Source organism: Prionailurus bengalensis, chromosome A2, assembly GCF_016509475.1.
Source record: "Prionailurus bengalensis isolate Pbe53 chromosome A2, Fcat_Pben_1.1_paternal_pri, whole genome shotgun sequence".
Lineage (NCBI taxonomy): Eukaryota > Metazoa > Chordata > Mammalia > Carnivora > Felidae > Prionailurus > Prionailurus bengalensis.
In genome coordinates, this window is record NC_057348.1 from 11,576,448 (window position 1) to 11,601,693 (window position 25,246).

Below are 25,246 nucleotides of genomic sequence, written 5' to 3' on the forward strand. Positions count from 1 at the left end.
AGGCGGAAGACGGCGCCTTCTTGTTACCCTGGCAACCGTCAGCGGACCTGTCGCCCCAGCAACTGTCCGAGGCCTCCCGTCAGCCTTCGCCTGGGCCCCTCCAATCACCCAGACAACCGCTACCCGTTCCGGTCAACCATCAGCCCTTTCCCCATCACCCTGGCAACCGTCGCCAGACCCACCGCCCCCTGGACACACCATCCTCATCCTGCCCGCAGGCCTCCTCGGCCCAGACCTCCACCCCAGGCTCCGAGGTCGCGGGGTCCCCTTCCCCTCCGGCCCATCTCCTCGACCCCAAGGGGCACTGTTCCCACCCTGGAAGTGGGGGGGCCCCGAGGTGGGTCGGGCGCTGGGGATCCCGGCTCCCGTCGGGCCCCACGGGCCGCCCGTGCTGAGGCAGCGCATGGCCCCCCAGCTGTCTCACCACTCGCACTCCTGCGTGGGACTGTCCGGCCACAACAGGGAGCTTTTCAAAATGCAAGCCATGTTCCTCCCCTGCTGAAAACTCTTCCCTGACTCCCCTTGAGAACGGAATCCAAACTCCTCACAGCCCCTGGCGGTCTGGCTGTGGCCTCTTCTCCTCTCTCGCAGCCACTAATCGCCAAGTTGTTACTCCAGTAGCCCAGGCTTATTTCCACCTCCAACCTTCCTGTTTACAGTTTCCCACTCCCTGAAGTGTGTCCCCCAGCTAGGGAAGCCTTTCCTGAGTCGCCACTCACCTAGCTCTCTATGCCCGTTCTGTTAACTCCAGAGTAAGGCTGTGTTGTTCACTCCCCAGTGCCTAGATCAGTGCCTGACACACGGGATGAATGAAAAGGATGTTATGTTAGAGACAAGACAGTACAGAGGGGGATGACCAACAGGCAAGCTTTAGCCAGCCAGACCCATCCCAGTGATAAGAGAATGTATTTCTGAGGTTGCAGGTCCCCAGAGAGATTCATCAGCATTCGTCATGACATGGTCCCCAAAGGCCAGGCAAAGGCTGGGGAGACAGAAGGGCCATGGCCAGCCTGAGGCTGGATGATTCACCCTCTACTTGTCCCACCCTCATCTGGAGGCTGGAGCCAGAGAATCCCCCCCCCCCCCCCCCCAAAGAACCAGTGGAATCTGTGGTTAACTTGGAGAAGATTCCAGGCGCTGGAGAGGCAGGCCTCAGACTTCAGATGGTCATTCAGGGAGCCAGTCCAGTCCCTTCCTGTGCCCTGTCCAGAATCTCAAACATCCACCCTAGCATAGCCTAGAGCTGTTTTTCCACGTATCTGAGACAGGGATCCCAGGGATGTTGCCCAGGCCGCACCTAGAGATCTTGACCTTACAGGGAGGGTCTGGTGTCACAACCGGGAGGGAGATGGTGGGAGCTGCCCAGGGCCTGCCTAGACAGTATTCTAGACACACACCTGCTTGTACATGAGGGTCTTTCCTTGGAGAGCTGGTCAGGAGCCAGGTACAGACCCCCCTTTCTAGAAGTACCCTCATCAGCACTGTCCAATAGAATGCTTTATGCTGATGTGTCAGTGGAGCCCTTGAAGCATGGCTAGAGTGACCGAGGGACTGGATTTTTAATCGATCATATTTTAATTAATTTCCATTTAAATTGAAGCAGCCAGATACGGTTGCCAGTTACCCTACTGGACAGAACAGCTTTTAGCTGAAGACTCAGATTGGAGATGAAAGCCAGGGACGGGAAGGTCAGAGTCTGGTTTGTGCAGCTCTGGGGGCTGACGTTGGCAGGAAGGGGAAGGCCCCAGGGAGGGGACAGGTAGGACACTGGGTATCCAGCTCTGCAGAGGAGAGAAGTTCCCGGTTCCCCAGGGCTGAAGTGCTTGTTCAGGTGCACAGACACTCACACTGGTGTGTGGGCAAACAGCCTGGTGTGCCTGCGGGCATCCACAGACACACTCGTGTGTGGTCTAGGAGTTCCACGCCTGTGTGTGATCCGGCAGTCCGTCGTGGTGTGCACGTGGTGTGGACTCCCAGGTGCACACAGGCCAGGGAGCGAGGGCTGCTAGCCTAGCAGGTCTTGCAAGAAGGCCCACATGTACTGGTGCATTTCCTCGGGGTTGCTCTGTGGGATCCAGTGCCCCACGCCTGGCAGGATGTGGGCCTCCAGCCGGCCGGGCACAAAGCGACTGCTGATGGCTCCTACCAGCCCCTGCTCCAAGTAGGTGTCCTTCTCTCCCCACAGCAGCAGCGTGGGTGTGGCCAGTTCCTGGGGCTCCAGGGGAAGGTTCCTAGGGCCAAGACAGGTGGAAGAATAACCGCCCCTCCCCCTTGCCCCCCAGAACTCTCCTGAGCTTCTGCCCCGGGTCTGGTCTCACCTGAAGAGGTTTCGGTAATAGTTGAGGGGCCCAGTGAGGCCACCGGGCTGGGAGAAGTCATAAAGGAAGGCCTCGAGCTCGTTGGGAGTTAAGTGTGGGATGCCTCTCTTGCGGTGTGTGAGGGTGGTCTTCAGGATCTGGGTACACAGCAGACCTACGGTTTCAGTGCCCAGCCTGCCCAGTCCCAGCCCCCCACCCTCCACGTACCCCCAGGCCTTTGCCCCACTGCACCTGGAAGTCAGACATGGACAGTAACTTCTCAGGCAGCCAGGGAAGCTGGAACAGGAACACGTAGTTGGAACGGAAGAACTGGCTGATGTGGTGTGTAGAGTAGTCTGTGGGCGGCAGGGGAAAGGCAGATGTGAGGCCTGGGGCTGGGGTGGCCCCACCCCCTCGCACTCCTACACGCACCCAGGTCAGGCACACAGATGCACCAACACTCAGGAATGTCATCGCATGCCGGACCTCGTGGGGGTGACTTGACATTCCTCCTGGCCCGGATGCCGGTGTCCCTCCCTGCCAAGTGGTCACTGTATCCACAGAATGGGGACACCTCTGTCTGCAGCCACTGCCCAGGTCTGGATGCATTTCAACACTTATTGAGCACCTACTGTATGCCAGGACCTGTTTAAAACCCTGGCGACACGGCAGTAAATGGCACAAACAAAACTCCCTTGCCCGCCTGAGAGCTGACAGTCTAGAGACAGAGACAGACAAGAAACAACAACACGGAGGGAGAGAGAGAGTGGGAGAGAGAACACAGCACTAGAACTATTATACTGGGAATTAGAATCAGGTGATGAGACAGGTATCTGCTTACTCATCTATGCCTTCCTTGCCAGAAGAAAGACATTTAGCCTCTCTTGCCTCAGTTTCCCCAACTGGATCATGGAGATAACGACACTTTCGTATGCACAGAGACTTGTGTTGGTTATGTATATGCAAAGCTCCTTGTCAGGGCAATTGTTACCTGTAGGTGCTCAGAAACCGTGAGTTACTCCTGAGTGCACGGTCACTGATTGTAGATTGGGAGCATCATGGGTGTCCCCAGCCCCCCGTGGGGGGGGGGGCGGTGTTGACTGGTGGACAAGGAAGTGTGGACACAGAGACAAGCCCCTCCACACAGGGATATTCCAGCGTCCCGGGCTCCCCAACACACCTTGGTACACAGACATGGGGGCCCCACTGACAACAACCATCCGCTCCACCAGGGACGGGTAGTAGATGGAGAAATTCCAGGCGAGGACCGCACCCCAGTCGTGGGCCACCAGGATGCACTTGGAATAACCTGGGGGGTGGTGAGAGGAACCAGTGCAGATGAGAAGCCAGGGAGAAGCAAGGCAGGGGTGAGGGAGGCCAGGCCTGGGATGGGGGTATCCGCACCCAGGCCCAGGATGACATCCTGGATGTCCACCATCAGCAGGTCGATGGTGTAACAGTCAACATCCCGAGGTGCATCTGAGGAGCCGTAACCCCGTAGGTCCACAGCCACCACGTGGAAGCGGCTCTGGAACTCCCAAAGCTGGTAGCGCCAGGAGAACCTGTCAGGCGGGTGGAGAGGGAGGTTGAGTCAGGGTCCCCAGGCTGCACCTCCACCCTACGCCCAGCAGGGGCCTTCGGCAACCCGACTTCCCTGCCCTGGACTTCCCAGAAAGGAAGATGGGGGAACCCCGCGCGGAAGGCAAGGTCGGCTGCACTCTGGGTCCAGGGCAGCGTCGACACTGATACCGCTTTGTCCCATCTCTGCAGGGACATTCCTGGAGACGCCTGTCCTCGAGCACCCCCTTCTATGCCTTGGGCCCCCAGTCTACCCAGCCAGCCCCGCGGCACCTCCAGCTCCACCTGCGGCCTTGGGCGCCCCAAGCCCCTGGGCTTCATATCTACCAGTTCTCCGGGAAGCCGTGCAGAAACAGCATGAGGGGTCCGTTGCCACGTCCAGCGGAGACATAGTGGAGGCGCAGGCCCGAGCTCTGGGGGAGGGCACAGTCAGAGACCCGGGGAGGCCCTCCTCACTAGGCTTGACACCCCCCCCCTCCCCGCCCTTCCGGCCACGCGCCGACCCCCGTTTGGATTCCACCGTTTACTCTCCGTTCACCGGGGCTCGGCCCCGACGGGGCCCGACCTCCCGGGGTTCTCGACCCTCGAAGCCCCGACGGCCCCCCGCACAGCCGCCCGCGCACGCGCGCTCACCTTCAGGGTCAGGAAGCAGTGTTCGCCCAGCGTGGGGTCGCTCAAGCAGGCGGGTGGGGTGCGCCGGGGGCGCCCGCAGCAGCCGCGCCGGGGCCGGCACAGCACGTGCGTGAGCGCGATGCAGCCGTAGACGGCGGCGGTCAGCAGCGCCGCGCAGAACACGAGGCTCCACATGAAGGCGCGCAGGAGCTTCAGAGTGACGCGCGACGGCGCCAGCAGCGCTGTCACCACCAGCTCCGGCATGTCGCCGCGACCTGGGACGACTTCGGCGCTGCCTTCGGGGGGCGGGGGGCGAGAGCAGCAGCAGCGAGGCGGGATTCGGGCTGGGAAGCCCACCGCCTTTGGTCTGGGGACCCTCCGTGCCTCCTGAGCTTAAGGAACGCGCCGAGAGAAGGGGCGGGAGGCTTATATCGAAACAGCCACCGCACACGAGTCACCTAAGTGCCAGGTAAACACCTGGGCGCGACGGCGACAGGGAACAAGGATAGGGTGCGGGGATGGAGCCTGCGAGGACCAGGCTTCCGAGGCTGGGGAGGGGCTTTGAGGAGAGGGGAAGCGAATTGAGGGCGGGGCCTAGGCAGGCGGGGGGGGGGGCTTCATAAGGGGGCGGGGCCTAGTAGGACTCCGCCGCGGGTGGGTGGGAATATTAAGTCTAGAGGGAGATTGATGTCTGGACAAACAGGGAATAAGGAGGTGACTTTAGTAAAATGGGCGGAGCCTGGAGCGAGGGGGCGGAGCAATGCAGGGTAGGTGCGGCCTACGCGCCGTAACCCTGGACCCACCTTGGCCTAGGAGCTGCGTAGGAGATGGAGGCGTGGCTTAGAGGGCGGGCGGGGCGAGGGTGGAGTCCAGATGAGGCGGGGCCTAAAGTTGGGCGGGAGAAGGCCGGAGGCTGGGCCCGGATACTTTGGGTGCGAGGGCTGGGCCAATAAGCTGCGGGTCGGCCCGGCTCCGGGATGAAGGGGCGGGGGGCGGGGCCGGGACCTAATATGGCGGGGCGGGCGGGCCCGGAAGCGGAAGGAGGGGACAGGTAGTGCCTTGGCTGGGATTAGGAGGCGCGGGCGGTCGCCGCAACCCGGGGAGGACTTGAGAGCCCCTGCCGCCGCCCTTCGGAGCTCCCCTCCCTGGACTGCGCGGCCCTGTCCTTGGCCTGGCTGGGAGAGACCTAGCAGCACCCTCACCCAGGCCTGGTTCCAACGGCGGGTCCAGTGGCCTCGACCCCGGGAAGTCCTCCAGTTAGTCCAGCGCCCGCCGGCCCCGCCCCTGCACGGCTGTGATTGGAGGGCGGTGGTCATTGACGTGCGGGTGACAGGTCTCGCCCGGGAGCCAATCGGCAGGTGTTGAGGCCGGGCTGGGGGGTGGGGATTCGCCGGTGGCGACCAATGGAGACGCGGAGACTCTTAACTTCCAGAGGGCTGACCGGGCCCGCGAGCCGGAGGACCGGGCCGGTTGAGTCCCTGGGGCGGTCAGAAAGAGGAAGTCGGTCAGGATCGGTCGAGAAGGCCGATAGGGCAGGTTCTTCCTCCTGTTTTGCAACCTTCCCCCAAGATCCTAAACATTTCATGGTCACTCACCGTTTAACCCACGTAACAACCCTATTAAGTGTAGGTACTATTATCACATCTCTGTATTACAGACCACGAACCTGAAATTCGGGGATTAAGTCATTTGCCTAAAGCCATACAACTTGCTGAACGAGATTTATGAAAAAAGCAACAATCTCGGGCTCCACCTCTCCCGCCCGGAGGCGGCCACTGGAACGCTGTTAGCTTTCTTCTGGTGGTTACCCAGGTATCTCGCTCGACAGGCTTGTGTGGCCATTTCTTGAGGACCAGTTTAGGAAGTTCATTAAGCATGGACTCGAGCCTCACCACCCCTGGACGGACCCTGCCCGTTTTTAGTTTTCCTTTTGGTTTCCTCTCTAACTTTAAACACCCTTCTCATTATTTTTGTCACCTCCCACTGCTAACCTCTACCTTTGTGTTGTTAAGGCTGAACAGGACACCATCCTGGGCCCATAATTAAGTCTGTGGGTTCCTACTTAAAAGGGCATGGTGGTTTATGTGGTTCGGCCTCAGTAAACAATGTATTTCAGACTCGGTTGGACAGCTATGATTACATGGCTTGTATTGTACAAAGGTTTATTCTCCCTGTACCAAGTACCTTTCTTTTCTTGCACGATTAGCCTGGATCACAGCTTCGGTTTCTTTTACTTTCCATCAAATCAATCCTCCACAGCCACTGGGTGATCCCGGTTGTGCCTCCTTGAGTCCTCTAATCTGGCTGCATGGCTGGTGGGAGTCTGGGGATCGCCCTTCTTCCTCTGCTACACGAAACCGACTCCCTCCATCCCCCTACCCCAGCTTTGCCCTCAGACAAAAAGACAGCAGTAGTCACAGGATGGTTAATTTTATATTCAGTACAAATGTTTATTTTTGCAATGAGAACTGCACAAAAAAAAAAAAAAACCTTTAGTATATAAGTGAAAAGTCTACGAATTCCCTTCTACAAATGTCTAAAGTGTTTAATACAAGTCTCAGATTCACTGACAGAATTATTGGCCAAGCGATCCGTGCATACAGTACAGTGGGGGGCTTGTACACACCTCTTACTCTTGTATAGGACTAAGATTTCTAGTACTGTGGGAGGGAATGGAAAATGGCCAGAGAAATTAAATAGTAGATCAAGTTCTAATTACAACCCAGTTAGAGGAACACCCATCAGGGAGGTGTGGAGAGGGCCATGGCAGAATTAAATCTTCAGAAGGAAGGTGCAGACAAAACCATTTCTCCAGCTAAACAGTCGGACCTGGCCTGGGGAAGTTACTGAACAAAACACGGAACAGAAGTGAGGGGGTGGGATGAGATGGAAGAAACCCCAAAGAACCAATGAAGTCCCACTTGAACCGGCAGCACAGTGGCACATCGAGGAAGTGCCTGCTGGGTGTGGGGCAAGGGTACGGAGGCAAGTGGGGGCCTGTGGCCGGTCACCTGAACTACACTCTTGCCAAGAGGTTTCGGCAGATCCCAAACACAAGATGATACAAGGGCTTTTCCGGTTGAAACAGAAAAGGGAGATAGGGGTTAAGAAACAGTGCTAGAAATGTTTCAGTTTACGTCTCTGCACACATAAATGATACACTTTCATCCTACATCCTAGGGGCCACTCTTGAGTGCCCCCCTCGCCTTGTGGCACACAGGCAAGGGAGGCAGGGTAGCCATACGGCAGGATCTCTCGGGCAGGCATGTGTGCGTGCGTGTCTACATGCATGGGGCGGGGGAGGATCCCATTTTGGGGGATGGACACTTATCTAAGAACATCTGGTTAACCCTGAGCTTAAATGAAAGGAGCAGTTAAGGTAGAGGCAGGCAAGGTGGCAGAAGTGGCCCAAGTCCTCTGGTGAGTGGGGGACCAGGATGGAGGAGGGCGAAGGGGGGAAAATACTGTCTTGAGTCTGGCCAGGTTCTGCTGGAGCATGTCACCCCGCTAGGAGACCAGGGTCCATGGAAAGAATGGGTGCCTGGACTCCCTGTCACAGCTTCAATGTGGTCACAGGAGAAGGCCTAGGTGGCCCTGGTGGTAGTTCTTGTACAAAGGTGGTTTGGGATTTTGGGGGGGGGGGGGGGGGGGGGGGGGGGGGGGGGGGGGGGGCGGGGGAGCGGCCCTAGGCCTAACCTAGGCAACAGGTGGTTCACAAAGAAATGTCAGGAAGACACCAGCATTAAAAAAGAGAGATGTGTTTATTCCATGATCAGTACAGACCAAATGCATATTCACCGTATGAAAGTCAAACCAGTCAGTGACTCCAGAGTTTGGCCAACACTGAGGCACCAGCGACGTGGTGTAGAGTGGGTTCTCATGGCACACGTAACCTCACCAAGGGCTCCAATTATAAAATTAAAAAAAAAAAAAAAAAGTAGGGGAAGTGGCAGCCAGCTGGTCAGGCTGGGTGGGGAGCCTCTGCCTCAGTGGTCTGTGGCCCCCAGCCCCTGGTGCCCGCCTCATCCCCTGGCCCTTCCTTTCCTGGTAAAAAACAACTCAAAACAGATTTGACATTAAAAAACAAAGGAGTGGGGAGGGAAAAGAAAACATGGCTTTATAATTAAAAATAGACTAATAAAGTTTGAAACTGAGTAAAATATAGGCAGTTTTTTTTTGTGTGTTTTGTGTTTTGTTTTGTTTTTTGTGGGTTTTTTTGAGTTTTTTTTACACCAGTTTGGTGGAGTCACCAACAAACTTCAAACAAAGATATGCCAACTATGTTCACTACACAGTACAGCCACGGTCACACACTACCCACAGCGCGGTGGCAGCCGCCGCTCAATGAGGAGACGATCACACCATTTCGGAGATAAGCAGTGCCATTGTGTCTGGAGGAGAAGAGAGAGTTAAAAATAAAATAGAATCCAACAAAAAATATATATATAGGAAAAAAAAAAACAAAAAAACAAAAAAAAACCCAGAAACACAGTTGGGAAGGAACTGACTTTGGTTGGTGGCCTCACTCACCGGGCGAGGCCGGCCCACACACACACGTGTGACAGTCACCTCGCTCCGAATTGCCATGGACACACACACACCTCCACGGCACTATTCCCTTTTGCACAAGCGAACACTTACAGAGAGCGGCTCTCGATTAAAGGCTTGTGGGGGGAGGGGAGGGGTGGGGTCTGTTCAAGGCAAAGTCAGTGCCAGCAAGGGGTGGGCCGGCGCCCTCGCCCGCCTCCAGCTCGCTCGGGCCTGCCCTGGCCTCCTGGGAGCGGGCGGTGGTGGCTGGGGTGTGGGGGGAAGGACTCCTGGTGGGCAGGACGTCACGAACGTCACTTTCTCGGGGACAGAAACCAGTCACGGTGGTGGCGGCAGCAACAATGTCCTGTGTATACTGTGTAGACATTTGGCGGAGAGCAGGGCCTGTGCCCTGCCCGCGGGGACGCGCGGCTTGGGTCTGGCCGGCACTTGCTCGTGGCGAGGCGTGCTCTGAGCTGACGTCCCGTGAGGGGGTGGTGGGTGGCGGGCTGTCCAGCTGGCTGTAAGGCAGACAGGCTCTGCGATCCTCAGCTGCCCGTCAGGCCTGCCCCGGGCACAGCATGCAGGAGGGCCAGGCCCGGAGACACCCCCTCGCCGCTGCTACCGCCTCCACTGCCGCCCCTAACACTATGGAGAGTCAACGTTTTGCCAGAAAATCAGAGTCAGAAGTCACCTAGGTGCTCTCAGAAAAGATTTTCTTCAAATATTGACAATAGATCACTCTGGAAATTCATGTCAATGGTAGCTGCCATCTGGAGGGGAGAGGTGGGAAGGAGGGAGTGAGAAGAGGTGCCCCCCACTGGCTACGGCTTCCGAACTCCCCGCCCACCCCTCAGCCCCTTCCAGCACTGGCCATGCCCTCAGGGCCCACACCCAGGCACCTCGGCACTGGCCCTGAGCCCCCTCTGAGACCCTGAGGCCAGCACAGTGCAGAGAAGCAGCAGCCCTGTTCCGAGCACCGCCCACCTCCACCCCCTGCACGGGGTGCTCACCCCACCTCTCACCCTGTCCTGAGCACCCCCTCCCTGCATGGGGTGCTTACCCCACCCCTCGGAGAGAGACTGCCTTCACCCTGGGGTTCACGGCCCCCTTTCGCAGCCCCTGCCCAGAGGCCCCCCCCCCGCTCACCGCTTCCCGGCGCCTTCGCTCCTGCTCCCGCTTTCGGGCCAACTCCCTCTGCTGATCCAGCATGGACTGGGGCTGGGAGCTCTGGGCCTGGGGGGCGGCAGCCGCGGCCACCGCGGCCGCCTGCTGCTGCTGCTGCTGCTGCTGCTGCTGCTCCTGCCGTTGCTGCTGCTGCTGCTCCTGGCGCCGGCGAGCCTCCTCGTGGGCTCGCCGGGCCTGCTCCAGCGCATCCTCATCCTCCCGGCTCCTGAGGAGAGCAGGCCAGAGCCGCCAGTGAGTAGGGGGGGGCGGGGGGGGGGGCAGGAAGGAGGGCAGAGCAAGCCCCAGAAAACCCCAGGCTGCCTGCAGCCCCAGCCCACCTCATGCGCTCCTGTCGAAGCCGCTCCTTCTCCTTCTCCGCGTGCTCGGCCTGCGCCTTCAGGGCCTTCTCACGCTCCTCCTTCTCCCTGGCAGCGCGGCGGAACTGCTCGAAGCTGTCACTCGAGGACTTGGCTGTGGAGGACGGGGTGGTGGGATGCTTCTGCACCAGGCTAGCCCAGGAGCCCATGTTCTTGATTTTTAAGTCCTGCCAGGCAGAGAGACCACAGGGTGGGGGGTGAGGGGCCCTGCCAAGAGGCCCAGAGCCTGCGGGCACACCCACCAAGGTGCCTCCCTGGAGTGAGGGACACTCGTGGACTCACTGCTCCTACCTTTTTGGGTGCAACTGGTGTCTTCGGCTCCTGTTTCTGTTTGTCCTTGTCGGGGGCCCCTGGTGGGGGTGCATTCTGCTCAGGGGGCCGGATCACAGGCCTCCCGACGTCCACAGGCTTCATCTCAGGCCCTGGAACACAAACAGCTTGTGGGCCTCGGCTGGGGCCCATTCCCCCCTGCCCCCAAGCCCAGGAGGGCACAGTCAATAAGCCCACAGAAAGCTCTCATCCAGTGCAGGCCGGGGGCAGAGAGGGCACTCACGTTGGGGCAGGTGAACGGGCGCCTTGATGCTCTCCGGGTGCTTAGGGGGCTCTGGCCGCAGCGAGGGGCTGAAAGGCTCGCTGCGGATGATGGGTGAGTGGATCTTCTCCTCCTTAACCACCACCAGGGGCTGGGGCTGGACCACAGAGGCCGCGCGCAGCTCCTGGGATGGCACAGGCACGGTGGCCGGTGAGGCAGGTGAGTGCCTCTGGCACTGGCCCACACCTGGCCCTGGGGGCTGTGGCCCAGCCCTGCCCTTTACCTGCTTCTTAGGCTGGACATTTTGCTGGGGTGGCGACTGGTGGGTCAGGCTCTGGAACGGTGGCATCTGGGGGGAATGTATCATAAGCGGGGAGGGGGCTTCGCGAAGGTGACCTAGGAGAGGTGACAAGGAGCACATCAACTTGTATGGAAGCCACTGGCCTGGGCCCGGCTGAGACCCACAGTGGCTGAGCCCTGAGCAGGTCAGGCCCCTAGTTCGCTGCGCGTATAGCAGCGCTTTGTGGAGCCACGAGCTCAGTCCTGGTGTCAGAATCATTAAGAATCTTTGAAAAGTGGATTCTGATGTATTTGGTCGCAGGTAAGGTCTGGGCCTGAATGCTTTTTAAAAGCTTTCCAGATGCCTCTATGGCACAGGCTGGGTTAAATATAAGGGACCTCAATAACCTCACAGAACACACATCCTGGGCTCCCAGCTGTCCATGCATGGCTTAACCTGCCTGCATGGACAAATGTTTTGGGCCTAGGGCCAGATGCCCAGGACCCTCCCTCCCCGCACAACTTAGCTTGCAAGCCCCACACAAGGGGGACTCCTGGAACTGGCCCACCACAGCAGAGCCGGTAGAACAGTCCTCACCTTGTGGCTCTTATGGGAATTGAGCCAGCCCACCCAGCCACCCACCTTCCTCAAACCAACGGTGGGGTGGGAGCATAGGGGAGGGTCGGTGGAGATCCAGGCAGCCATGAGGTTCAAGTACCTGCCGCAGGGCAGGAGTCTTGAAAGCCCCATCAAAACACTTAAGCCTGACTCCCCAGTTTCACTGGTAAGAAAACAACCTTAGATCACAGTCACCAAGTCCCGCCTTCAACTCTCTACCTACTCCAGCATGGAAACACCCTCCTGCTTGGATCCTTGACGTGTCTTGGCTGGCCCCAGCATGGGACAAGCCATACTTGCCCATTAACACAAAGCCACCTCTCTGCAGTGCCCTTCCGTGCTCCCGGTCCTGCCTTGTGCCTCACACTGAACAACCTAACCCAAGTTCCGCACGCAGGCCCTTCCGCTGACCTTCTCCAGGCTGGATTCCAGCCGCCATCTGCCAGCATAGATACAGACACCCTTGGCCTTCCACCAGTCTCCTGAGCCTGGCACAGACCACAATGCCCCAAGTATGGTGGACCTTCCTCGCCCCCATCCCTCTAGAGCCAGAACTTGCTCCTAACCTCAGAGAGGTAGAACGGCTGCTCAGAGACAACATGGTGCCAAGGACCAGCCTGCCCCTGACCCCTTGGCCCCTGGCCCCGTGTGGCAGGTTTTGCCAGACTTGGTGTCAGTGGCCCCAGTCCAGGCCTAGGGATCTGCAGGCATAGGACAGGACTGCGACAGTCTCTTGTCCGGGTGGCTCCCTCAGCAGCACCTGTTTAATCTACCAGTCATTAGAGGGGAGGCCCAATGGCTCGGGGGTAGTGCCTATAAGCTGGCCACATGCCCACAGATGCCTGTGAAACCCCCTTGAGACTCCAACCACTTGGCCTTTGGCCTCAAGTCCCCGGCTACGTTCCAACACACACTGCTCCCTGTGATCCATCCCAGGCCGCAGGAGAGCAAGGGAGGTGGGCCTGGGGACTCAGGGCATAGGTGGCCAGAGGAGGCTTACCCCTTTCCCCCACTGCCCCCCACAGAGAAGCCTGGCCTTCCTCAAGGGTGAAAACAGGCAAGCAGCACAGCTGCTGGGACCAGCAGCAGCCTTTCCCAGGGAGGACAGACAGCTGTTCTTGGCTCAGGGCATGCGATGATCCACTTGGCACCTGGCAGCTTTTGCTAGGTTTAGGAGCAGTCACGGCCCGAGATCAACAGCCTTGTTGTTCAATTTGCAGGCGGCACCTGCACTCCCCAGCCAGGCTACGTGGTCCGCCCTGCCAAGTCCAAGAACTTCAACCTTGATCCTCACGCATCAGCACACCAGGAGGCACTGACTGGAACAATCCCCCTCGCTGAAGCTGCCCGGCACGGTATGGTCACACACACTTAAAAAACAGGGGCCAGGAAAGGCGAGAGGGTGCAGCCTGACCACTGCTGTGGGAAAGGGCAGCCTGGACCAGGCTGGAGAAAGGGAGCAGGAAATGGAAGATGACTCCTGGGTGTGCCCCAAGCCACCACTCAGCTTAAACCCAATTCTCTCCCACATGGTCCTCATCTACCAGGTGAGCTTTACAACGCTGAGAGCAGGGCACCTAGTTCTACAGGTTCCCAAACAGCCCCAGCTACCCTGGCCTGCCCCTAGCTCTGTCTGGACCTCACTTCCTACCCTGTTTAAATTAGCTCTGGCTCATTCTTTGATATCTCCTCCAGGAAGCCTGTCCTGACTCTCAGAAATGGATAAGATGCCTCCCTGGGCTCCTGGCTTCCCCACCTAGCAGGATCACAACGTACTGCAATGCTCGTGACTGCGACTTCCCAGACAAGGGCCAGCGGGGACCCCATTCTCAGTCATCTCAGGTGGCAAGTCAAGACAGACCCCAGATAACAATGCTACATGAAGCCCCAACGCCCCCTCTCGGCCACCTCTCCAACCAACCCAGAGCCTTCAAGGCTCAGCTCTGGGCCCACCTCAGCCTGGAGCTTGAGCTGACCCACTGGGCTTCTTAAAGACAAGATTCCGGGCCCAACACCAGTTTTTCCAGAGCCCGGGGCGGGGCGGCGGGGGGGGGAGGGGGCAAGGGCCGACTTACCTGTTGAATAGGGGTCTGACTTGTGGTGCCGGGGTGAAGGGTGGTGCTGGATGACCTGTTGAGGCTTGGCAGGCTGTGGCGGCGGCGGCTGCTGGCCAGGGGGTGGGTGTGCAGGCTGCTGGCCCGGGGGTGGTGGGGGCTGCTGGATGTGGGTGGGGAACTGCATGGGCTGCATGTGCACAGGCCGTGGCGGGGGCTGGTGCTGCTGCTGGGGCGGTGGCTGCGGCTGGGGAGGTGGTGGTGGTGGCTGCTGCTGCAGCTGCTGCTGCACGGCCGGGTGGGGTGGGGGCGGCAGGGGGGGCGGGGGCTGGGACTGCACCTTCACGGAAGGGAGTAGTGGTGTGGGGGGCTGCACCTTCTGCAGCTGCTGCAGGTAGAGCTGCATCTGCATGGAGGTGAGGGGTGGGGCGGGTGGCTCTTCGTCCTCCTGCAATAGCACTTGGGGGGGCTGAGCCATGGGGGGCTGTGGGAGAAGGGGTGGCTGAGCCAGGGCAGGTGACACGGCCGGGGGCCGGGCGGGCTTGGGGGGCAGGGCGGCGGCTCGGTTGCTGGGCCGCGACGGCTGCTGGGGCAGCGCGTTGTGCAAAGCTGGAAAGACAAGGGCGCGGCAGTGAGGCTCACGGCTTCTGCACCCCAAGGCCCAGCCTTCCCACTCCATCCTGACCTCCTATGGGTCTCCCGCCACTGGCTGCGCCACCCTCCCTGGCCTCCCACAAATTCAGGAATAAGAACAGTTTCCAGAGAGGTCTATGGGATCGGGCCCCTCGCCAGTGCCACTCTGCCCTGTGCTCTGCACCCCCGGTCTCCCTCCTTGCCCTGTGGGTCTCAGAGCAGGCCTTCCCCAACCCCCCCCCCCCAAGCTACTTTGTCTCTGGCCCAAGTGCGCATGCATCCCCCAGCACCTCCATCCCCAAGTTGGAGGCAGCGTGCGGCAGCGTATCTTTTTTCTATCTCGCGCAACACCCACCCCACGGAAGGAACACATCAGTGTCTTCCAGATCAAAGAACTAAAGAACTAACTCTATGCGGGGCCTGTCCCATGGCGTGCGTCTCAGTCTCCCGTCATTTCCTTAATGGCTCGGAAAATCAACTGGCCTCCCTTTGGAAGCAACACAACTACAGTCGAGGGGGTTCCACAGGTCGCCCAGAGTGCCTAGTCAATGGAAGAGCAGGACGGGAAGGGGGCCTCCCTGCACCTCGGCAGGCGTGGCCGCAGCTCACCTGGAGGAGAGACCACCGAGTGCTGGTTGAGATGAGGTGGAGTGCTGTGCTCGGGCGGCTGGGGCAGGTGAGGGGGCAGCTCGGGCTGCGGCAGGTGCAGGATGGGCTGGGTGAAGTGGCCGATGGGGTCGAAGACGCTGCCTGGGAGCTGAGGCTCCAGGACGGGCACCTGGGCGGCGATGAAGGGCGGAGGCGAGGACTTCATCGTGGTGGCTGCCTGTGGCGGCATGGAAGGCGGGGGCGGCGGGGGTGGGGCTGCTGCTGCTGCTGCTGCGGAGGTGGAGGCGGCGGGGGCTGCTGGGGAGGCGGCGGGGGCTGTTGGGGCACGGGGGCCGGGGTCTGCTGCATCTGCTGATGGTGGTGGTGATGGTGCTGCGGACAGACAGGCTGACGTCAGGCAGGCGGGACATGCCTGTGTACCCTCAGGGCCCATGAGGGCAGGTGGCCAGCTGCTCACCTGCTGGAGGACACCCCTGAGACCACGTACCTTCTTCTGCTCCCTCCCAGGGTGCCCCTTCTTTTTTGACTTCGGAGCCATCTCTGCAGAGGGAAAGAGAAGGTGGTGAGGTGCTGGGGGAGAGGACTGTGAGCTGGCCTCGGAGGCAGAGCCAGGAGAAAACAGAGGGTAAGTTCAGAAGGGCCGGTGACGGTGACAGGGAGGGTAGCTGGGTTCCGTCAGGGACGGGAGTCGGTCATGGGAGAGAGAGACGTATGGGGCGTCACCTACCCATTTGCCTGCTACTTCTCCTAGCAGGGACCTTGTCTGAAAAGCCTCCCTGCCCACGAGTTCCACTAAAGGATGATGCCCGGGTATGCTGGGAGATGAGCTACAGAGACCTCCTTGCCCAGTGTCTCTCCCACTTGCTGGGTCAGACGCCACTATGGTGACTGAAGTGTCTGTACCCCAGCCCGCTCTGCCTTGGGAACAATTGTGCCACTCAAAATGATCACATCCATTTGATGGATCAGCCAAGTGAGGCTCAGAGAAATTAAGGGACCTGCCCTGTGTCACGCAGCTGCAAAGTAACGACATGGCTGCCTCTAACTGTACTGCCCTCTAAGCTGACTCCTTCCCATCCTCCCAGGGGAAGCAGAGCTGCACAACTGTGGTGAGAGTGGTGGTGTCGGCATGGGCCAAGGCCTGGCTGCAGAGTGAGCACTTTAGGGGAGGGACTGATGGAGAGAGGGAGGGAAGACAGGCCAGCGTTTCAGGAATGACCCGGAGGAAACGGAGAAGGTGCTCGCTACCGTGGCCAGCAAAGGTGGCCACCAACCAGCATCCCCTTCCTCGTGAAAGACCAGCCTCAGACAAGTCCCCGTGATGGGACACAGCCAACGTGCTGCAGGGAGAAGGCAGTGTGTGCCCTGGTTCCTCAGGGGCCGGCGGCTTGTTGCTGCCATCGTATGGCCTTGTCCAGGATGGGCCTGTCCCTGCAAGGAATGGGCAACCGCCAACACACACACCCAACCCACAGATATATGCTAAGGATCTTCTGCCACCAGTTTGTCCCCTGCCAAGAATCGCTGGTGTGCGAACCCCAGAGAGGGAGAGGAGGCCCAGTCGGCACTCTTGGCCTAGGAAATGATGAAGTCAACAACGAGGTAGGAGACAGGACCCACGGTGCCTTTCAAGTTCCTGTCACCAAGAGACACCTCTTGGCTTTGCCTGGCTTCCCCTGAGCTCCTTGCCAGGGTGCCGGCTCTTGCTGGCGTCGGAGGACACATGCTTTGCCCAAGGCGGGCCACCTCTGCTGGTAGCTGCTTCACGGAGGGCCGTGCTAAGCTTCTGTGAGGTGTGCAGCCACAGGGCACAGCGCGCTACCAAAACGGAGGAGAAGGGACCTCATGCCCTGCAAGAGCTCACCATTCCATGCAAGAGACAAGACAGTGACAAAGACCTCAGCTGCTATGGACACACGTCCTCATACAAATGGCCGCAACCGGGGACACCTGGAACACGGGAACCAGAAGCCCAGCCTCAAACCCGGACACTGGAGATGCCAGGAGAGGGTTCAGGGCTCTTTGGGTCACAGCAGGAAACCGGGTGAGAGGAACACTCTTGTGGGTGGGACATACAAAGGGGACAGTTTGGGTGACTTGTGGGATTAGAGCCATGGGGCTGGCAGCTGCAGGGTGAAGGAGGGACACTGAACTAGAAAGGTGGGAGGCCCAGGACCAAAGGGGCCCTCCATGCACTGGGCAGAGCACGGTGTGCTAAGGCCTCTGAGCCGAAGGGAGCAGGAAGGGGCTGGGGGTGGGGGCGTCCCTCCAGGACGGGCACCTCTCGCAGCAGATCCCAGGAACAGACACTGAAACTTGAGGGAGGCTGGAGCAGCCACTCACACATGGGCAGGCCTTTGGGAGTCTGGGGGACTGGAACCTAGGGTAAGAGAGGGCTCAGGCTCAGTGGGGAAAGACTGACCAGGAGAAGGCACGGTGTTGCAGGGAGAGGGCTGGGGTGGCCAGTCATCTCATGGCCTCAGGGGAATCCCCCCTTTTTTTTCTACCATAAAGGAGGGACGGTGGTAGCTCTGTGTGCCCTCACTATCTCCTCGCACGCCGTGAGCAGAGAGGCCCACGTGAGCACTCATGGGGACAAAATGCTGTGGGGTCCCAGGGGTTCCAGAGAGTGGGTCTTGGCTGCCTTGGCAAGTGTCCCAGGTCTCTGTGGGGAAGTGCCGGTGGGGAGGGGGACGGGCCTAGAGTGGGAGAACCAGTGGGAGGTACGCAGCAGACCTCCAGGACCAGAGGTCACAAAAGGGGCCGGCGGTGGGGACCAAAGGGTGCTGGAGCCTGTTTGGGACAGCTGCGTACAGCTCATGTGGCCCGAGCCTCCTGCTGGAGTTACTGGTAGGAAGACAAGACAGGAAGTGCACAGCTTCACGACACACCAGCCCCGAGACACCCACACAAAACTCTCTAGAAAGGGTTACATGAAGATGGCCTCGAGTACTGTGTGATCTTTATTCCATGAAAATCTTGAACTCAACACAAATTTCATCTTTACATAGGATGGTAATTGTACAAAGAATTAAAACGTTTTTGTAAAATCTGATTAAAACACTGATTCCTCCCCCGCGCCCCCCTCCGCCCCCACTCAAGGGAAGGAGACAGGATTGAGGGTAAGGGCAGGGCAGAGGCACAGAGCCCCTCAACACAACGGACGGGGGAGCCTTGGCGCTAGCAGAGGCCCAGGCCACCCGCCCATCCTACAGCAACTCCTCAGGCCCCGCAGGCTGGCTGGTGTGTCAAGGCCCAGCTGGCATGTCCCCCTGCTCACACACAGGAGGCTGCCAATGAGGAGTGAGTGGGCACTGCTCTCTCTGCCCTATTCCTGGGGCATTGGGCACAGGTGACGGCTCGAGTCTAAAGATCGAGTTCCCTGACAGATAAAAGCCCGATGGGCAAGGAGGCCAGGATCCCTGGATAGCAAGGGTGCAGAGACCCTGCAGGCGAGCTGGCCTGTGGCTATAGCTGGTATGCACGAGTGTGGGAAGGGGTGGGGCGGCAACACAGGCCGACACTGTGGGAATCCAGGCTGCCATTTGTTCCAAGACGGCAGAATCTTCCCAGAAAGACAATGCCAGCAGCTTCCCAACTGTCCTGTGGGAATCTCTGGGCATGAAGCCCCCTGGCTCCAGCCAGGCCGAGCTGCACTGGGAACACATCAGGCACAGGCCAAAGGGCAACCCAAAATAGTCTGTTTGGCAAATGAGTTTGACTGGAAGAAGACTGGCCAGAGGATCAGAGAGCAGCCTAGGAACTCGCAAGCATCACTGCAGGGCCCTGGAGAGGCTGGATCTAGAACCCAAGGCCCCGAGGAAGTGTCCCAGGGTTTCCGCACAGGAGGTGGCCAGCATCCACCAGCTGCTGACGGAACTATACCTCCTCAAACTTGCTTCCAGCTCTAGAAGGCAGGCTCCAAGGTGCCAGGAGACTGTTATAAGCCTTGAAGAAGTACACACAAACTACACTTTAAAAAGAGGGGGGAAAAAAAAACAAAAAAAACCCCAAAAAACCACCCCCCCCCAAACAACAACAAAGAAAAACAAAAACAAAACAAAACTCCCTGAAACACAGATGCTGTTCCTTAAGGGACTTTTCATCAGGCAGTTTTCTGCTGAAATGCTGGATTCATGACCAAAAAAGGGCTGATATTTATTTTTAGAGCAAAAAATCCTATTCAGTGCCTCTCACAGGGCTTGGATGATGTGGCCACCCTGGCCTGCCCCACCCCCAGAGGCTGTCATTATTCTAGGGGACTGAAGACTGAGAGGGTGCTTGCACTGGCGACACCCCTTCAGAGATGTGCACAGAGCAGACCCCGAGGGCTCTGATGGCCTCACTATGGACTGGTCCAGTGTTCTGGGTTTGAGAGCCTTTTCTCGCCCACCAGCCCAGCGTCCCACCCCACTTGGGACAGGTCACCTGGCTGCATGGCCACTCTTCCTCGAGTGCCCCTCACCAGTGGGGCATCCCACTAAAAGCATCCCTTCCCCCTGTAGCCTGCTTCTAATTACTTGGGAGGGACAGGGAGGCAGCCCAAGAGGTACTTTCCCCTCTGTGACTTCGGGCAAAGAGGCCAAAAAAGTTGGGAAAATGCCCAACAGGCAACAATGGGAACAATGAAAACAGAAGGAAGACTCCAGGGGCCAGGAGTAGTCTGTGGCTGGTGACAGCCTCTGGCTGGAGCCTCACAAGCCACCAGAAAGAGGGCATGCTGAGGGACAACCCCGTGAGCTTTTGAGCCCAGCCAGGCTTGCCCCTAAAGCCCCTGTTCCTCACTGGGGAAAGCACTAGATTAATTAGAGTGTTCTTCTTTAGGCTGAATGAGATCTTCCCTGGGCTAACATCATTTTAAGATCCAGGAGGAAAGCAGTTAGGATCCAGAAAAAGAGGGAGGGATGAAGAGAGAAAACATACTCGTGACGGGGCCTTGCACACGGAGCAGCACCACACGTATGTGTGTGCGGGGGGATTGTCATCACCCTCTGGGAGATGCCACCCACCCAGAAGACCCCAGACGACCAGGGAGGCTGGGCAGGACAGCCAAGCAGTCTTTACACAGGAGGCCCGGGTGGCCAGCCAAGCAGGCAGCCTTCCCGGAGGCGGGATTAGGCGTGTGCTGCTGGACATGACTAAATCCACCCCAGGGGACAGGCCCAGGGCTCTGAGGAATTCCATAACTTGATGGAGTCCTGTCCCTTTCACAGAAGAAAATGGACTTAAGCTATAGCTTGCTGGGAAGGAATCTGGAACTGAAGACCGTTTTATTAAGAGTCCGTGTCCAATGATTAGGCAGGACCTACATAGAGGGAGAGAGAAACCAGTGTGAGAGAAATGGTGTGGAATGTACCGTTCAAGTCACAAGAACAGAAGAACCACAGACCGAGCCAGCCTCCTGTGCCCTGCCCACGGACAGGGCACGAGAGAACGGCGCCGGAGCCTGGGAGCCCTGCCCCCTGCCTGGCCAGCCGCGGGCGGGGACAGACCCACCTTCCCTTTACAAGGGCCACAGATCCGGCACGTGTGGACGTCTCCAAAACCACCCAGAGCCTGCTCATGCTTCCACACAGAGTAACTGCTTCCAGGAACAAGTTCATGTGCACCCTGAGCATGGACCAGCATTTCCTTTACTGGTCTTTGAATGTGAGAGATGCCCTGGCCTGTCGTCCTTGCCATCACTCCTGAAGACCAGCCAGGTGTGCCCACACGTCCATCAGGCACCCCCCCCCCCCCCAAGCTTGTCTCCCCTCCGTATCTGCTTTACTGCACACTGTCTTTCTCAGGGAGGTGATGCCAGCCCTTCCTCAGGGCCGGGGCACAGGTAAGAAAACCCCCAAGAGAGGGGCTCTGCAGTGCAGGACCTCCAGCAAACACCCTCCCTTCTGCATTCCTACAAACACCAAGAAACATCAACAAAAAACAAATTACAAAAAGACCAAACAATTCTATACACCGTCAAGGTGGGGTGAAATCAGAAGACATGCGAGGAGGAAAGCGGTCTTGAGTGTTTCCCCTTGACGGGAGAAGGGCATGGGGCATGTTCCCACCCACACAGCAGAGGAGATGCCTCTGCCAGAGTCACGGATGCAACCAACACTGCAGTCCCATGGTCTTCAAGTGTGTGTGTGTGTGTGTGTGTGTGTGTGGGAAAAACCCACCCACTGGCCGGACTGTCATTCAGGGCACATTCCACAAGGCTCACCCTCGCCCACGAAGCCCCAGAGTCCCTCCAGCTGCGACCCCTGCATGTGAGTGTATGAGAGGGGTCACCTGACAGCACAGGCAGACCAGCTACAGTCCTGCCCTCCAGGTCCCTTCCTACCTCCCTATGCCCCTACCAGGGGCCTCTCCCTCTTCCCAAGAGCAAGTATTACACCCTTGGAGCAGGCAGCAGCAGACCCCAAGATGGGCCTGGGACCCAGTCCCTCAAAGACCCCAGGGGTTGGAAGCTGAGGCTGGTTGTCTGGGAAGAACGCCCTGTGGCCTCCGTCTGCACTTTCCGGCTCAAATCTTTCCAAAACATCAAGCATTCCTTTTTTCCCCGGAGCTATTAAGAAACACCCACAAGCTCAAATCCTGGGAAAAGGAAACAAGGAGACTAAAATAGCTGGAGTGAGCTCCCACTGCAACTAGAAGACCAGGCACAAATCCAAGAGAACTACCCCACACCTCCCTGAAGCCGTCCCAGCCAGGTAGCTGGGGTACAAGGGTGCAGTCCTAAGAGGGACAGGAGCTGTGTACCCACCCTACCCAGAAAGACCCGTGGATGGCACGTGGAAAGAGGCTGTCATCAGCGACATGACGGGGTGGAAAGCTGGACAAAGAGTCCTAGGACATTCCCTCTGGCCCCGTGAGCCAGGCAGACATGATCCCAGCACTGGTGACCGACAGGCCACACAGCTCTGCCCAAAGCCCATCTGGGATGGCTGCGGAAAAGGGGGAACCAGGCACTCACCTCTGGCCTGCCCAGCCGAGGTCTACAGATGCCTTAGGAGCAAGTGGGAAAGTGGCATTTGCATTCCCTGCCCTGTGCCAATACTGAACCCTGAAGCAGATTCGAACTTTATCCAGAACTGAAGCTCAATGAAAGACCATAATCCAAGTAATAGCTGGGTTCAGAGGATGTGGTGGGACTGGCCAACAGCGTGCTTCTGGGCGGTGGGGAGGAACACATGGTGGCCTGGGACCGAGCTAGGAAAGCCCAACCCCTGCCCCCCCCCCCCACTCCATCTGTGGGTGCACCGCCTCCCTGAACTGCTTGGCCCCAAGGACCAGCCCCATGCCTTAAGCACTCCACAGCATCCTTATCTATGGAGAGCAGCCAGAGAAGGGATCTATGCACCAAACCCCCCCAACCCCCCCCCACCAAGCTCCAATTTAGTACCTCTGTTTGGTTTCTTTTGGTGATTCATGTCTCAGGGCCCTGTCGGCAGAAACGACCCTTAGTACAAGTGACAAAAATAGGCCCTTTCAGGAATTTCGGCTCCAGTCCAAATGGAAACACAAGAACAAGGAGGGCAAAAACAAACCCCAAAAGACCAAAAGAAATACCTTCAATAACCCCCACCCTGTCCTATCTTCCCAAGGCAAAACCACTAACTGGCCACAGAAATTGGGGCTGCCTAGCTCCAGGGACCCAGCTTGAGCAGCTGCCCTGGAAGCAAGTGCAGTTTCCTATGCGGGATGGGGTGGCGGGTGGCTGCATTCAATGATGCAGGGGCGCAAGCTCCCTCCCATTTTCGGGCCGAGTGTCTGAGCCCTAGAGCACAAACCCACACGGTGGTTCTCTTGAGAGAAGCATCCAGCTGACCCACAATAGAGCTCTCCGGTGCACACAGATGGCAAAGGAAAAGCCAGAGCCTTGAAGACAAATGGGAGCCTCCCAAAACTCAAGGTGGGGAGGGTGCCTGGAAAGAGGGATGGGCCGGAAGCAGCAGGGTAAGCCACTGGGCCGGATTGCTGGAGCCTGGGAGCCTGCAGGCCGTCGGCTCAGAGACTGTAAATCTCACCCTCCTTCCCGCCAGGACAGCTGTTCCCAGGACTCTCAGATTACTTGTTGCACAATCTTTCCATCTCTTTAAAAGGGGGGGCACAAAAAGGGAAAAAGTATTCTCAGCAGTAGAGAGCTGTTGGAGATTCCGTCACAGCTGCCCCACATCAGATGGTAGGAGGCGTGTGCAAGGCACTCAGGAGCCCAGGAGGATTTCCCACCTAAGGCAAACACACCCCACAGAAGAGCTTGGGGATCAGGGACAAAGGCCACAGTCACAGATTCGCAATGAGGACTTGCCGGTTGGGTACCACGATCTACGTCGGGGCCAAAGCAGTTTGCCCTTGGCCAAACTGCGCCGTTTTAACAATCGGGTCCCCTGCCAATTCCAAGCTTTGGGGTTTTCTTTTGGTCACTCATATACTTAGGAGAAAAGGTTGTGACACCCCTAGCAGGAGCAGCGTGCTACAAACTGCAGGAGGTGGAAAACCCCAGAGCAAAGGCAAACCTGCGGCATGGCTGGCACAGAAGAAGGTGAGAAGTCAGGGGCCACCAGGAATGCTAATTGGGCCCAAGAATACGGTCATTCATCCTGCTGAGGGCAGTTGGCGCTGACTTCCTGCCAGCCCTTCCTGGGCGGGTATGGGGGTGTGGCGCCCCCTGCTGGTTGACAGATAAAAAAAAAGCAATGGGGGGGGGGGGGGTGCTGGTTAGAAGAAAAGGACAAAGAATGGAGACAGAAGGGCAGCAAACTGCCCACAGCAGTCTCTGCATACAGCGGAGCTCAGGAAATATGGAACATAGCTTAATGACTTAATGACTCTCATTTGGGCCCACTGGAGACAGAATCTGGAGTCTTGGAGAAGCCCTTAGCCCACCTCAAGGCAAGCCTCCCACCTACCTGGGAAGCCTGGTACCCTTTCCTGTCAAAGCAGAGACACAGAGTGAGAAGGCCCAGAAGCCCTCCTGTCCTCAGCTTCCCCAGAAAAAGGCAGGCTGAGCTGACAAGAGGACCCAGGTGTGCACACGCCTCGAGAGAGGGGTCACAAAGCTACTCTAAGTGTAAGGGGCCTCAAACTTCTTTGGCCCAATCAGATCACATTATCTTCATAAACTGACTACGTGGGGCTTACTATTAGTTTTAAGTCAGAATAACATGCCAGAGACGAAACAGGTCTATGAAAGAAAACACCCAGAAATACACTTCCCACTGAGGATGCACATACCACAGCCTGCCTGGAGAGGCTGCTCGGCTGATGGCACCAGACCTGCCCAGAGGCCAGCCCGCCCCCCCAGACTCGCAAGGCCACCCCCACCAGCTCCAGCTCACAGAACAGGCTGGTTGCCAGGCTTCCTTTCTAGCCTCTCCTCCGGGCCAGTGTGAGGGAGCATCTGCCCCTCTCCCCATGCTCCGTGCGAATAATCAGGAAAGCGTCCCTCTGCAGGAAAAGCTTCTCTCCTACCACCCTGCAGCTCTCAGCGTCTCCACCTGCCCTTTCTCACTCCCACTTCCCACAATGAAGCTGCTGCTCAGGTGGGCGGTAGGGTCAGCCAGGACACCACCATGGGGCACACGTGCAGGCCCACGTGTGTGCACACTGAGTTAGGGGCAGCCAATGCAGCTGTGAGCACTCTGGGGCGAATGGCAGAGCCCCGAGCCTGGTGACAGCAGGGTCGAGAGCAGGCCGCTACACACGTGCTGCTGGAGCACATCACCTGAACAGCCGTGCTGCATGCGACCGTGACACAGGAAGAGACTGTAGGGCGGGGTGGGGTCACACTAACACTGATGCCACCACTTGGGCCCCAACACCCAAAGTCCTCACCAGGCCCCCCGAGCTCCCCAGTGTCCTAGCGAGAGGGTTACCGTTCTTATTATGACAGCCGTCTCTGGTCTCAGGTAGCCTGGACACGTGACTGAGCCAAACACAGGGAAGAACGTGACAAAAAGCTCAGTAAGACATCT

At 58.4% G+C, this 25,246-nt stretch overlaps 2 protein-coding genes and 2 long non-coding RNA genes across 8 annotated transcripts in view; 1 reads left to right on the forward strand and 3 right to left on the reverse strand.

Moving 5' to 3' along the window:
- Positions 1-1,552: 1,552 nt before the first annotated feature.
- Positions 1,553-5,786, reverse strand: EPHX3 (epoxide hydrolase 3). Of its 5 annotated transcripts, XM_043586881.1 has the most exons (9): positions 5,690-5,783; positions 5,291-5,372; positions 4,509-4,879; positions 4,203-4,288; positions 3,702-3,859; positions 3,478-3,606; positions 2,550-2,653; positions 2,319-2,455; positions 1,553-2,231 (listed from the first exon to the last, which is right to left on the reverse strand). In XM_043586881.1, the coding sequence occupies exons 3-9, from the start codon at positions 4,749-4,751 to the stop codon at positions 2,006-2,008; spliced, it is 1,083 nt and encodes a 360-aa protein (XP_043442816.1). In that variant the 5' UTR covers positions 4,752-4,879; positions 5,291-5,372; positions 5,690-5,783; the 3' UTR covers positions 1,553-2,005. The 5 variants fall into 5 exon arrangements, with proteins under 5 accessions (XP_043442816.1, XP_043442815.1, XP_043442817.1 ...); XM_043586880.1 differs by having other exon boundaries at positions 4,509-5,372; positions 5,690-5,786; XM_043586882.1 differs by having other exon boundaries at positions 5,291-5,768.
- LOC122487031 lies at positions 4,844-6,609 on the forward strand. The gene is made up of 2 exons (XR_006298293.1): positions 4,844-4,956; positions 6,145-6,609. It is a non-coding gene; the product is annotated as an uncharacterized LOC122487031 (long non-coding RNA).
- A 1,620-nt stretch (positions 6,610-8,229) lies between these two features.
- The window catches only part of BRD4 (bromodomain containing 4), an 86,437-nt gene continuing 69,420 nt past the window's right edge, over positions 8,230-25,246 (reverse strand). Inside the window, 10 exon segments of the mRNA XM_043586878.1 lie at positions 8,230-9,787; positions 10,164-10,407; positions 10,520-10,725; positions 10,850-10,980; positions 11,112-11,274; positions 11,374-11,486; positions 14,064-14,651; positions 15,285-15,539; positions 15,542-15,656; positions 15,772-15,824. Of these exon segments, the coding sequence (XP_043442813.1) occupies positions 9,719-9,787; positions 10,164-10,407; positions 10,520-10,725; positions 10,850-10,980; positions 11,112-11,274; positions 11,374-11,486; positions 14,064-14,651; positions 15,285-15,539; positions 15,542-15,656; positions 15,772-15,824 (1,937 nt within the window). The 3' untranslated portion in view covers positions 8,230-9,718.
- On the reverse strand, positions 18,156-25,243 carry LOC122487030. The gene is made up of 2 exons (XR_006298292.1): positions 23,789-25,243; positions 18,156-20,589 (listed from the first exon to the last, which is right to left on the reverse strand). It is a non-coding gene; the product is annotated as an uncharacterized LOC122487030 (long non-coding RNA).